The sequence below is a fragment of the Microtus pennsylvanicus genome, chromosome 16 (genome assembly GCF_037038515.1).
Source record: "Microtus pennsylvanicus isolate mMicPen1 chromosome 16, mMicPen1.hap1, whole genome shotgun sequence".
In the NCBI taxonomy this organism is placed as follows: Eukaryota; Metazoa; Chordata; class Mammalia; order Rodentia; family Cricetidae; genus Microtus; species Microtus pennsylvanicus.
In genome coordinates, this window is record NC_134594.1 from 16740001 (window position 1) to 16754324 (window position 14324).

The window sequence follows — 14324 nt, forward strand, 5'->3', positions numbered from 1 at the left end:
AAGAAGAAATTATTCATATGCTAGAGTACTGTGGGGTAAGTTTTCTGTTTGTTTGTTTGGTTGGTTTTGGGTTTTTGGAAATAAGGGTTTCTCTGTGTAATAGCCCTGACTATCCTAGAAGTCACTTTTAGACCAGATTGGCCTCCAACTCAGAGATCCACCTGCCTTCACCTTCCCAAATACTGGGATTAAAGGCATGGGCCAACACATCCAGCTGGAGTATTTTAATGTTCATGTAACATTGGAGTAAAGGTTGATTACTTATTTAGTTATATAAAGAAAATGGCAATTTTTTAAAGAAATACATACTTTTAAACTTAGGAATTACTCTTCTCTGTCTAAGCATGGTGATACATGCCTGTAATCCAAACATTTGGAGGCTAAGGCAGAGAGATTGTGAAGGCGATTCTTCATTTTAGGCAGCAGAAGAACAACAAGTGTGAGGCCAGCCTGGACTATAGAACAAGAAAACATTTTTTCCCCTTGATTTTGTTATTAGTTTGTTTGTAAAGACAGGGTCTCTCTATGTAAGTCCAGGCTGGCCTCTGCCTTCTTAATGCCTGATTGCAAGCATTTACGACTATGCCTAATTTCAAAAATGTTTTTAATTATAAGCATAGAGGTGCACACCTTTAGTCCCAATATGAAGAGGCAGAATCGGGTGGAACTCTGGGAGTTCACAGGCAGCCTGGTCTACATACTGAGTTTCTCTTCTTTTTTCTTACTTTTTTTATCCTTTGGGTTTTTTTTAAGACAGGGTTTCTCTCCAGCTTTGGAGCCTGTCCTGGCACTAGCTCTTGTAGACCAGGCTGGCCTCCAACTCCCAGAGATCCGCCTGCCTCTGCCTCCCAAGTGCTGGGATTAAAGGCTTGCACCACCAGTGCCCAGCAAGTTCTTTATATTTTATGCACAAAAAATACATCCTGGTTATTCACTTCAGTTAACAAGAAGCAGAACTACAGAAACCAAAAAGCAAGGTTAGTATATTTAGGACTTTCCTGGATCCTGGAACTGTGGTCTAGTCTTTGATAGATTATTAGGTCTTTATTCTCATTTTGGCAGGTGTTAGAGCCTACATGCTGGGTTGAAAGGTTAAAATGGTGCCTACAATGTGACTTTAGTTGTGCTGAGGTTTGGGTATATGTTAGACTCAACTGATAGTAAAAGTGGGATACTTTTATTTTTATCTCATTATTCTTTTTATTTATTTATTTATTATGTATACAATATTCTGTCTGTGTGTGTGTCTGCAGGCCAGAAGAGGGCGCCAGATCTTTTAGAGATGGTTGTGAGCCACCATGTGGTTGCTGGGAATTGAACTCAGGACCTTTGGAAGAGCAGGCAATGCTCTTAACCACTGAGCCATCTCTCCAGCCCCTTATCTCATTATTCTTGACATTGAGCATGTGTCTATAAGCTAAGACCATGTGTATATGTGATATATACATATATGATACATATATACATTATATATATATATATATATATATATATATCCTTTGCCCATCTTGAATTTCTTTTTTATTTATTTATTTTTTTATGAGCCAGGTATGCTAGCACACATCTTTAATTCCTGCACTCGGGAGGCAGAGGCAGGCCTACATAATGAGTATGTTGTATCTCTGAGTTGGAGGCCAGCCAGATCTTCTATTTGAAACTAGCCTGGTCTACATAGTAAACTTTAGGCCAGCAAGGCAGGCCTTGTCTCCAAAAATAAAAAATGATTTGATTAGCTTCTTCTCATATAAGTTGCAAGTTGATTTTGCAAGGATGTCACCTGTTCTTTTTATTTTTCTCTTAATATATAAATATAATAAAGTTATTTTGATTTATGTTGTATTTATAAGTCAAAATTTTTACAGCTTTCATAGGCAGCATTTTGTTGTTGTTGTTGTTTGTTTTTTGTTTTGTGAGACAAAGTTTCTCTGTAGCTTTGGTGCCTGTTCCTGAACTAGCTCTTGTAAACCAGACCTGCCTCTGCCTCCTGAGTGCTGGGATTAAAGGCATGCGCCACCACTGCCCGGCATTTTTTCGTTTATATTTTTTAATTGTTAATCTATCCCAAAAAGGGGAATTTCAAGTAGCTGTTTCTTGTGCTTAAATGTATATTTTAGTTCAGGTATGCCCATAAAACTTTTAGAAAGTCTGGAGTTAAAGCAGATTATAGCTGTTTTGAAATTTTGGACAGTAAAATCTGATGCAGGTAAGTTTGATTTGTTTTGAGACAGGGTTTCTCTTTGTAGCCTGGCTGCTGTCCTGGAACTCTGTAGAAACAGCTGGCTTGAAGTTCAGAGATCCACCTGCCTCCGTCTCCAGAGTGTGTGTGGGCCGGGGGAAGGGGAGGGTTAAAGTTGTGATCCTGACAACTTTGATTTTTTTATCAGGCAACATTCAAAAATAAATGTGCTATTTATCTTTATCCTCTTCAAATTTTGGTATCTGTTTTTCCATTGGCCCTGTAATAATGATGGTAAATCTACCAACATGAAATTTACCATTTTTAAAACTGCCACTTTAAGCATTTTGACAGTGAACAGCCCACACTGTTGCGCAGCCATCACCACCATCCATCTCAAAACGTTTCATCTTGCACCAGGTGGTGTGGCGCATTCCTTTAAACCCAGCACTCGGGTGGCAGAGACAGGTTGATTTCGGTGAGTTCAAGACCAGTCTGTTCTACAAAGTGGGTTTCAGGACAGCCAGAGCTGTTACACAGAGGAACCATCTCAAAAAAACAAAAAGAACTTTTCATCTTCCCAAATTAAAACTCTACCCATTAGACAACAGTTACCACTTCCACCTTCATGCTGCCTCTAGCAACCACAACTTATTTGTCTCCAAATATGACTGTGTAAATCTTATATAGCAGAATACACATTTTGCCCTTTGTACCTGGTTTATTCACATGCCATAATGTCTTCAGTGTTCATCCATGTGCCTTGAAAGGGACTTTAGAGCTAGGGATGGTGGCCTGTGCCTGTAATCTCGGCACTTGGGAAGCCAAGGCAGGAAGTTCAAAAATGGGAGGGAGCCTATGTAGTGGGACTCTATGCCAGAAAAAGGAAGAAAAATAAATACTCCCGTTACTCTGTGTGTGGAGGTGGGGAGATCTGTGACAAGGTCTCACTGGGTAGCTCAGGCTAGCTAGAACACCCTGTTCTCCTGCCTCGGCCTCTTAAGTGCTGTAATTATAGGTGTGTGCTACTACCTCTAGCTTGTTGTTAATTTCTGAGACTATTCCATTGATGTATGCCCTGCTATATATTTTACCTACTAATTCTTTTTTCCTTTTCTGTTTTTAAATGTTTCACAAAGTTCTAATATAAAATGTTTTCTTTTTTATCATATATTCAGGCAGATTCTTTCAAAATGGGACATGACTTCATGAAACACTTCCCTAGCAGTGCAGACAAGCTGACCAACCTAAATCTGGTTTCCAGAACATTAAACTTAGATACAACAGACCAAGTTGTGTCCCCAAAGCATGTTGAGTGCCATAATTCTGGTAAAACATCTGTCAGTACTACTTCAAAAGGACACTTGTTGCAAGATACCGCTAAGATGGAATGCCTGAATCAAACACTCTCAACTAACAAAAGTCATTATGCAAATTACAACCCTCAGTCACCTCACCTGCTCAGCAAAGAACAGAAAAGAAGCAATCTTCAGAAAGAATCTCTGATCTTCATGAAAGGAGTCATGGATGAATGTACTCATGTAGCAAACTTCTCAGGTACTAATTTTCACAGGAAACTGGGAACAGCTGTGCTCTATAAATATTTCTTAGATACACTTCACGTGTGGATGGATGTTTTGCCTGCATGCGTGTCTGTACACCACGTACATTCCTGGTGCCCATGGAGGCCAAAAGAGGGTGTCAGATCCCCAGGAATTAGTAGAGTTACAGATGATTGTGAGCCACCGTGTGGGAACTGAGGATCAAACACAGTTCTTTGGAACAGCAGTCAGTGCTGTTAACAACTCAAGCTATCATTCCAGCTCCCTTGTATGTGTTTGTTTGTTTTGTTTTGTTTTTTTTTCGAGACAGGGTTCCTTCATAGCTTTGGAGTCTTATCATGGAACTCTGTAGACCAGGCTGGCCTCGGATTCATGAAGATCCACCTGCCTCTGCCTCCTGAGTGCTGGGATTAAAGGTGTTTGCCACCACTGCCCAGCATGTTTGTTTGTTTTTATTTTTCTGTTTATATCTTTAGAATATTCATTTTAGGTCTGGGGATATAGCATGTGCAATGTCTGGGTTCAATTCCCCACACACTGCATAAACTCAAATGGTTACAGTGCTATGCCTGTAATCTTAGCATTAGAACTCAGAGGTAGAGGCAAGAAGACCAGAAGTTCACAGTCCAGCCTGGACTACATGAGAATTCTATCTTAAAAAAACAGAACAAAGAACAGCTGAGCAGTGGTGGTGCATGTCTTTAATCCCAGTACTCAGGAGGCAGAGGCAGGCAGATCTCTGTGAGTTCAAGCCCAACCTGCTCTACAGAGTGAGTTCCAGGACAGGCTCCAAAGCTACATAGAGAAACTCTGTCTTGAAAACAAAACAAAACCAAAAAAAGAAGCACTTCATTTTTATGAAATGAATATTGTGGTTCTGTGGCATAGTGTTTTTCTCTTTTGAGTATGCATGTTCATCTGTATGTCCACATACATGTGGAAGCCAGAAGTCAACACAGGTGTCGTCCTTAGTCACTCTCCACCCTAATTTTTTGAGACAAGCTTTCTCACTAAGCCTAGAGTTTACTAAATTCCACTAGACTGGCTTTGCCAGTGTCTACGTCCCCAGAGGTTATAAGTGAAGCCCTGTATCCAGCTTTTAACGTGGTTCTGGGAATCTAAACTTGTGCAGCAAGTACTATACTAACAAAACCACCTCCCTAGGGTCTAAGACATGATCTGTGTTGTTCATACTGGTCTCGAACTTGCAGTTCTCTGCCTCAGCCTTCCAAGTAGCTAGGATTAAAGACTCATATATGGTGCATTTTGTTTGGTAATATATTTTAGGTATTTATGCAAAATTCAAAGCACTTTTTAATGCATCAAAATTCTATACTTAGTTCCAGTTGACCCAAGCCTCATTATAGTGGTACAAGCCAAAGAGGATGCCTATATTCCACGGACAGGAGTTCGAAGCCTGCAAGAAATTTGGCCTGGTTGTGAAATCCGGTACCTAGAAGGGGGTCACATCAGTGCTTATCTCTTTAAACAAGGGCTCTTCAGGTAAGATGATTCGTCTAAATTGGTATTTATTTGTTGATTGTTCAGGGGATATTTTTTTGCTTAAAAAATATGTGGAGGCCAAAAAGGAAATAGGAAGACTAGAACATATAAGAAAATTATTTTAGCCAGGCAGAGGAAGACTAGAACATATAAAAAAAAATATTTTAGGGGGCTGGAGAGATGACTCAGTGGTTAAGAGCATTGCCTGCTCTTCCAAAGGACCCGAGTTCAATTCCCAGCAACCACATGGTGGCTCACAACTATCTGTAAAGAGGTCTGGTGCCCTCTTCTGGCCTTCAGGCATACAGACAGAAAATTGTATACATAATAAATAAATAAATATTTAAAAAAAATATTTAGCCAGGCAGTGGTGGCGCACGCCTTAAATCCCAGCACTCGGGAGGCAGAGGCAGGCGGATCTCTGTGAGTTCAAGGCAGACCTGTTCTACAAGAGTTAGTTCCAGGACAGGCTCCAAAGCTACAGAGAAACCCTGTCTCTAAAAAACAAAAACCAAAACAAAAAAGACAAATATTTTAAATCTTATTTAGAAGGATTTCTCCTGTACTTTTCTCTTATTTTGTCCTGTAGAGATACGAGAAGTCTATTTTATCAGACAGTTTTAAGCAGAGATCATTTTAGAGATACAATAGTTATCTGTCCTCCATATTTGTCAATTGCTGATTATTTCTTTTCACTTTATTTTAGACAAGCCATCTACGATGCCTTTGAACGTTTCCTTCATAAATATGCTAACTAATCGGATCAATGGATCCTACTGAAAGCGTTCACCCTACGATGATGTGAGAAACAAGCAGACAGCTGATTGCTGCCATATAGTCTATGTGCCAGTGTTATGGGTCAGTTACCAACTGTAGATTTTATTAATGTAAAAGCAGTACTTGAATCATACAATCCTGAAGTGTTTGTTACTCTTGAAAATCTCATATATCCAATATGACATCTGTTGTTAATATTTATAAAAACATTTTAATTATGAATAATTTATTGATTCTGAATAAATAGGAAACCTATTGGTTTTTAATAGAATTGTTGAAACTAAGATTATATAACATATGTACTGTATACTGTTATATGGCATTTTTTGCTATTAACTTGATTTTAAAACCTGTGTTCCTCCTTTTTGTCTATGTAGTGGGTTTATAATCTAGCTTTCAACTTTAGGTAATTTACTGCCATAGAAATACCTAAGATGTGTAAATCAGTGTTACCTTTGAATTATGAAAACTATCCTGACTGCTGAGTTGTGCCTCTGTGTACAAACTGCAATCCCAGCACTTAAGAAGTGAAGGCAAGAGGGTCAAGAGTCCCATCATTGTTCTTTACAGAGCAAAGTTGAGGCCAGCCTGAGCTACACGAGACCCTGTCTCAAAAAAATATGTCTGGCATGGTAGCTCATGCCTTCAGTCCCAGCAGGGAGGAGAGAGAAGCCTGTAGAGCTCTATTGAGTTCAAGGCCAGTCTGGTCTGTGCGGCAAGTTGCAGGCCTGCCAAAACTACATAAGACTGTCTCAAAAACAGTAACACGACAGTATAAAACAAAACCTTACTGCTTTGTAATGTTTTACTAACAACCTGAATGCTGAAACATGCAAATAAGATTAGTTAGACTAGAGCAGACTTTAAAGTGTTATCAAATGTTAGGTCAGAAAAGTGCCAGGGCTGGGGCTGTACTTGCCCAGCCTGTGAAGACTCTGAGGCCAGTCTCCAGTCCGCCAAACAGAAAGAAAACCTGTATGTATCTGGGATGGGAGTCAAACATGCTCTCTCTATATTTAAGAGAGCTTTGTCTTGAAAAATGGATATGCTAGATGAACTTTTCACTAGATACTAGATTCTTTCAGGCATTTCTTACATACCTGGATCTTCTGTTGCTTAAAGACTGAGTTAACAGCTTTGACTTTTTTGATTTCAGAATTTAATAGCTACATATGAAATTGAACCATTGTACAGAAAAACTTGAGGCTTTATACACTGCTGACTTTTTAAATGGGATTTATATGGATAGATATATGGTGCTGATGATAAACTTCTCTGAGCAAGAATGTTTAAAAGGTAATATTAAAATGTGTTTGTTTGAAATCTGTATTGCTCTTAAATTTAAGTTTAATGGAGATATGTGGATTTTTTTTCTTTTTTTCAAGCCAGGGTTTCTGTGTAGCCTTGGCAGCTTTTTAAAGATGCTGCGCCATTCTAAGGTCTGTTCCTAAAGTTCCCGACAGCTGTTTAAACATTTTTACTGTGGAGTCGGTGATGGAGAAGCAGTTGTTTAAACATTTTTACTGTGGAGTCGGTGATGGAGAAGTAGTTGCTTCTTGGATACTTGGACTTTCACATACATCACAGTAAGGCTGTTAGAGCTACAGCAATTTCGTATATTCAGACTAGAACTTTTACTTTTGACTTCCAGAACAAAATGATCCTTTAAATAAAACCTATGTACACCTTTAATCCCAGTGCTGTGGAGGCTGAGGCAGGCCAATCTCTCTCAGCTGGAGGCCAGCCTGGTCTATTGAGTGAATTCTACCAGGACTACACAGAGAAAACCTGTCTGTCTTTTTAAAAAAAAAAATAAAACAAGAGATTAAATATATTACACCATTCTATCATGCATATAGTGAGAGAATTTCTTTGGATTCTGAACATAGTTTCAGCCAAAAACAACATTTTTCTTCACATATGCATTTATTAAAAACATTCTGTGGTATGTAGTTTTTCTACTAGTAAAATAATGAAAATTTGATATTTTAATTAGTTCTTAGACTATTTTAGAATTTTTATTTTTTGAGAACTGGGTGCAGAGTCAGGCATGGTGGGACATACCCTTAATCCCAGCTCTGGGAGGCAGAGTTCAAGGCAAGCCTGGTCTGCCAAGCAGTTCAGAACAGTCAGAGATACACAGAGAAACCTTATCTCAACAGAGGAAAAAAAAAAAAGGAAGAACTGTGTGTCACTGGCAGGACATGCCTGTAATTCCAGCACTTGGGAGGTAAAGGATCAGTCACAAGTTCCAGGCCAATACAGTCTACATAGTGTGTTCCCAGACCACTCAGGACTATCTGACTCAAATAAATAAATTTATTTTCATCCTTCATTCACAAAACTGCCTAAGCTGATTAATTCAGAGAGAAAAAATACCTTTTTTCACGTTTCTTTAAGCCCACTCAGCATAATAATAGCTTAGATAAAAACATTCATACACACACGTCATATATATTCTTTGAGAAATTAATGTATTTTCAAAGAAGTCCTGCCTGCCATTTTCCCGACACTTTGTGGATTAGGTCTATAAATACTATAGATTCAATCAGACCAGAGTTGCAGGGAACTAGTTTTCACAGGCCAGTTTGACACAGTTTTGTCTGGTGTACATAATAGGTGTGAATTCCCAATTCTGCTAGCAGACTTCTTATGTGTAAGTAACTACTACTCTATATTTTCACTCAGCTCTAAAGACCTGGTGTAGTTCTATACTTAGACTTCATGATTTGCCAATGTTGTCATTAGATTTTATCAACGTATTTTTAACGTGGTGCTTTCTCTAATGTCTATTAACATTATAACTGAATTTTTAAGATATTTCCAAATTTATATTTCATAATAAAAATCTATTTTAGAAGTTATTTGCTTTGTTTTCTTTTTAAAGAAGTATCATTCCAACTACCAGAAGCATTTATCGTTTGATTTGTGTGTCCAAACCTGAGCTAATTGGGTTTGCCTTTAGCTCTCATACCCATGTGGTAAGGCGGGAATGAGTCAAGGAAGCTCTGACACAGTATCAGTATGCTAATGTCTCCTCAGAGCCAGGTTTTACTCCATTCCATCCCAGGAGAACAAGCACTCTGGCATACCTTGTTTGTCTCGGCGTCGTTGAACTTAGATGTGATTATGTTGAAAATAGTAAACATAAAAAAAAAGGGCCAGGCTGTGGTGGCGCATGCCTTTAATCCCAGGCACTCGGGAGGCAGAGGCAGGTGGATCTTTGTGAGTTTGAGGCAAACCTGGTCTACAAGAGCTAGTTCCAGGAGAGGCTCCAAAGCTACAGAGAAACCCTGTCCCGAAAAACAAACAAAAAAAAAAAGTAAACATATGGCAGCGCATGCCTTTATCCCCGGCATCGGGAGGGAGAGACAGGCAGTAAGGTGTCATTTAATTATAGGATTCCCCTTGAGCTGGGAGTAATGAGGTCCTGGACAAAGGCTGCCATCAAATGGTTGGAAATCAGATGTGGTTGCTCATATCTGTAATCCCAACACTGGAGAAGTTAAGGGCAGAAGGAAAGAAAGGGCAAAGCCAGCTGGGCTGACTTCACACCTGTTCACACCTGTAGGGTTGGTTTGTACCTGTACCTGCAAGCATGTGCACACATACACACACAAATAAGTTTAATAAGAATTTTGTGCCAGACGGTGGTAGTGTATGCCTTTAATCCTATCATTCAGGAGGATGAAGCAGATGAATTTCTGAGTTGGAGGCCAGCCTGGTCTACAAAACAAGTTACATGACAGCCAGGGCTACACAGAGAAACCCAGTCTCAGAAAACAAAACAAAGGCGGTGGTGACACACACCTTTAATCCCAATACTTGGGAGGCAGAGGGCAGATGCATCTGTGTGAGTTCGAGACCCGCCTTGTCTATGAAGCAAGTTCCAGGTAAGTTCCAGGACAGCCAGGGCTGTTACAGAGAAAAACCCTGTCTCAGGAAACAAACAACAAAATAATGAATAAGTAAATAATGATAATAATAAATATACATTATGTAATATATTATTTTTCAAATATACAATAAATATTCTATATGTGTTATTATTTTGTCTCAGTTTTTTGAGACAAGGTTTCACTATGTAACCCTGTCTGGCCTGAAACTCACTATGTAGTTCAGGCTGGCCTTGAACTCAGAGATCTGCCTGCCTCTGCCTCCTGAGCATTGGAATTTTGCTGAACTGAGAGTAGAATTATTATTATTGTTTTTCAAGACAGGGTTTCTCTGTAGCTTTGGGGGTCTGTCCTGGAACTAGCTCTTGTAGATCAGGCTGGCCTCAAACTCACAAAGATCCACCTGCCTCTGCCTCCTGAATGCTGGGATTAAAGGCGTGCGCCACCACCACCAGGCTGCAATTATTTTTTTGAAGGAGATAATTCACATTTGTTTCAAAGTTTTGCTCTGTATCATCGAAACCTTTTGCAAATGGTCATGTGTCAAGGCTCTTTCACCAGGACATCTTGGCTCTGAGAATATCTGCGCAGATTGACTTAATTTTACTATATAGCCCTGGCTGGCCTGGAACTAACTAGACCAGGTTGGCTTTTACTCAGAAATCTCCTACCTTGAGGGCTGGAAAGATGGCTCAGAGGTTAAGAACACTGGCTACTCTTCTAGATGGTCCTGAGTTCAATTCCCAGCAATGATGTGGTGGCTCACAACCGTTTGTAATGAGATCTGGTGCCCTCTCCTTCGCTGTATGCATACAAGCAGACAGAATACTGTATACATAATAAATAAATAAATCTTTAAAAAGAAAAGAAATCGCCTGCCTCTCCCTCCTGAGTGTCTGGAGCAAATGCTTTTAGTTGGACCTTTCAGTGGGTTTTAATAAAATTGCACCCCATTACTCTCCATATCCACCGTGTTGCAGTAACACAAAGCGATGACAGTACCACGTATGGTTTCTATTGTGACTACACTAATTGGGTAGTGTAAAGCAGCCAAAGGACCCGCGGAAATGAGTCAACATGACTGTGATCCAGCGATGTGCTGTGCTCAAACTTTTACAACTGAAATTTGAATTTCATATGATTTTCATGTCTCACAAAATATTCTTTTTGCTTTTAGAGTGTTTTCCTAGTATGCTCAAAACCTGGGTTCAATATCCCCAGGGGTGTGGAGGAAGGGGAAAAGCCATTTGTAGTTTATCCCTATAGGGTGCACAGGGTTTGACCAGGCCCACAGTGTCCATGCCCAAGCCACGTAGCCAATGCAGCGCTGACTTGTTTCCTGTCACCTTTACAATATGATGATCTCCTTGGGATGGAAGCAGCTGTCCAGTAAGACAACTAGTCCCCTTCAAGGGCCATGTAATAAACAGGTGGACTAGAGTTGTAGTTTGGTGGTAAAGTGCTAGCATTGGTGAGGCTCCAGCCACTGCAAAACAATAACAAATGAATGAGTATCATAAAGGTGAAAATATTTACATAAGAAGAGAAAAGCAAAAAAAAAAAAAAAAAAAACAAAGCCACCAGGCACAGTGGCATGTTCCTTTAAACTCAGTGCTCCTGAGGTCATCCTTAGCTACAAGATGTTTTGAGATCAGCCTGAATTATATGAAATCCTGTTTAAAAAGAAAACCATAAAAACCAATTTTTATTTACCATTTGTTTAATGACTTTAAAAAACAAAAGAAAACAAAGTACTAATTGACATTTTCCTTTGGAGGGGTTGGTTTTTTTAGGTAAGAGTTTTAAGTGAACGGAAGAATGTAAACATAATTTAAACTGTAAAGACCCAATTGGCTTATAAACAAATGGTTGTTGCTCAGGTCTACGGAGTTTGTGGTTTAGTAGGGTTCCCGCTCCCCCATTGGTAGAAATATGAAGATCTAATCCTGGTATTAAAGGTGGAAACCCAGACATACTCAAAGACAGAGAAGTAACCGTTTCTTCTTCCCGTGTAGCATACAGTTTCCAAGGTGCTCCTTACGATTATTGTTTTCCGTTGCTCACAGTGTTGAGTTTGGGCAGAACCCATGATTTTTACCTTCTGACCAACAGGCAATGGAAACACTGATTGCACTCACACACTTGCCCTTTCTGCAGAGGTGTTGGACCCCTAGGGCCCTCTTCTCTCTCCCACTGGTCATGAAGAAAAGAAGTCAGTGCTGTTTCTGATTTGTATGGCGAGAGCAAAGTCCATGTGAGATGAACTGTGTGGGTGGCCTCCCAGAGCTGAGCTGGTCCTCTGGTTGACAAAGCACAAAATGTGAATCAATCCTACAGTTGCAAATATAGAAATTGTACCCCAGACCTAGGCCTGAAAGCAGATTCTTCTTCTTGAAGCGTCTAGGTGAAAATTTCCCCCAGCTGACGTTTGATTGAAGTAGTCGAGGCCCTGAAGTAGAAAACCCAGCTAGATGGGTTATGGCAAACTAATCCTGGGGGAAAAGGCAAATGAGAAGATTGAGAAGAGGCAAAGTAGACTCGGAGGTGCATTCTTCAGTTCTTTCTTAAGGTCTTGGGGAAGCTGTTCCCGGGGACTTGGACCTGTAATCCCACCTCCACAGGAAGCTGAGACATAAGAATGTCAAGTTCCAGGCCAGCAAGAGCAATTTAGTGAGACCTCTCAAAATGAAAAATACCTAAAAGCCTGGGAATATAGCTCAGTGGTAGCCCTTGGCCTAGTACGAGTAGTAGGAGCAAGGCCCTAGGTCCACCCTATCCTACCCAACCCCCCACAAAAAGAAAAACAACCAGGTCTTAGTGAGGCTTTCAGGGATTTAGATTATGGCCCTTTTTGAAGAGAGTCACACTTTAGCTATAATTACAGCTTACTGGAGTAGTTGTCCAGAGGAAAGGAAAGCATCAATTTACTTGTAAAGTTTTGTAAGGAGACTGTCCCCCTAAAGTAGCTGACTAGCAGGTGGTACTCCCACAACTGTCCCTGCTTTACTTTCTTCCCATGCTCAGTCAGATATGTTCAGTTCCTTTCCACATAGCGCTCTTCCAGCTCGACTGTTAGGGACAGATCTTAAAGATGGTTTGGGGCAGGTTCTACACACCGGGGAAGGACCATTCCTGTTGACCTCCAGATGGAGAGTGCGCTGCCCTGTGGCTTGTCAAGCCCATGGGAGGACCTGTGTTAACTTGCATGGGCAGATGCGCATGGAAGCGGTTCAGATTTACAACAGGGAGGAGGGCAGGCATGAAGAGGAAGTGGAAAGCCTCTGGGTTTTTCTACGATGGTGTATAGAGGCTGCTGAACCGTAGGAGTGGAATGATACCCTTTTAGGATGCCATACCGAGCAGAAAGCCTCCAAAAAATCCTCCAGTTACTAATATGTTCTGCTTTATGAACGACACCAACTCCTCAGCTTTGCTTTTGACCTCAGTTGGTAATTGGGCGCTATTCCGAATCGTCAGTTGTTCCTTGGCCTTTTTCATATCCTTCTCTACACGATTCCAGTCAATTTTGACGTAGCCAGTATGGTTTGCGAGCTGAAGTAGAAAAAAGCCCCCTCCCACCGCTGTGGCAGCCAACTTTCCAAGTTTCTGGAATATAAAGCCAGTGCACCAGCCCGTGATGCCGCCAACCAGGAGCTGGGTTGCCACACTGTACTTCTCGCCCGCAGACCGTGTCTCCTGCCCAAAAAGTTTGCGCCACCAAGGCTGGTTTTTGCCAAATTCTGTAAGATCCAATGTCTCATAAGCGTCAAAGTGCTCTTGACTCTTCGTGGCCATCTCTGTGAGTTGCGAGTTGCGAGAGGACAGCCGCAGAGGGTCGGTACGGCAGAAGATAGAGCGCTTTGCGGTTACGGTGGTGGTGATTGTGGTCGTTGTCATGGCCTGCTGCCCTTCCGCACGTGGGCAGATGTATCCATCCCCACGGCCGTGGCGAAAGAGGGCAGGTGGAGCATGCGCCTCAGCTTTTCTTCAGGCGGAGCTACGTCACAAAGCCACCTTGGCCTTTATCAAACTGGGTGTTCTAAGGATCAGAAAAGGCTAAAACTCACTCGGTTGTCTATATTCGTTAGACTGGAAAAGTATATTATAAATACTAGTTGGAAGATTTGGTGGGGTTTGCCCCCCGCCCCCAAAAAAAGATTTCAATTGAATACTCAAGCTAAAACGAGATTTGTTACAAAGTACAACCAACGCTTTAAAAAGTAAATTTCAAGGTATTACCACAAATGTTTGTTCTATACATTCAACCAGAAGCATTTTACAAGAAATTCAAATGAATGATTTCACATAAGAAGTGTTAATAGCAGAGACACTCTCAAAGAAGTGAATTTACTTGGAACTATGCAAGCGATTACAACCTAGGATATGTGTACTCTAAAGAGACTGAGACAA

The 14324-nt window shown here is 40.7% G+C and overlaps 1 protein-coding gene and 1 pseudogene across 6 annotated transcripts in view; one reads left to right on the plus strand and one right to left on the minus strand.

Moving 5' to 3' along the window:
• The window catches only part of Abhd18 (abhydrolase domain containing 18), a 40028-nt gene extending 31146 nt beyond the window's left edge, over positions 1–8882 (plus strand). For all 6 annotated transcript variants that reach the window (XM_075950948.1, XM_075950952.1, XM_075950947.1 and 3 more), the window contains 4 exons: positions 1–35; positions 3355–3733; positions 5079–5241; positions 5948–8882. The exon at positions 1–35 is cut by the window's left edge and continues 67 nt beyond it. In XM_075950948.1, coding sequence (XP_075807063.1) covers positions 1–35; positions 3355–3733; positions 5079–5241; positions 5948–5999 — 629 coding nt within the window. In that variant the 3' untranslated portion in view covers positions 6000–8882. The remainder of the gene's footprint in view (positions 36–3354; positions 3734–5078; positions 5242–5947) is intronic.
• Positions 8883–11628: 2746 nt separating this feature from the next.
• Positions 11629–14115, minus strand: LOC142836526 (FUN14 domain-containing protein 2 pseudogene; annotated as a pseudogene).
• Between the last annotated feature and the right edge of the window lie 209 nt (positions 14116–14324).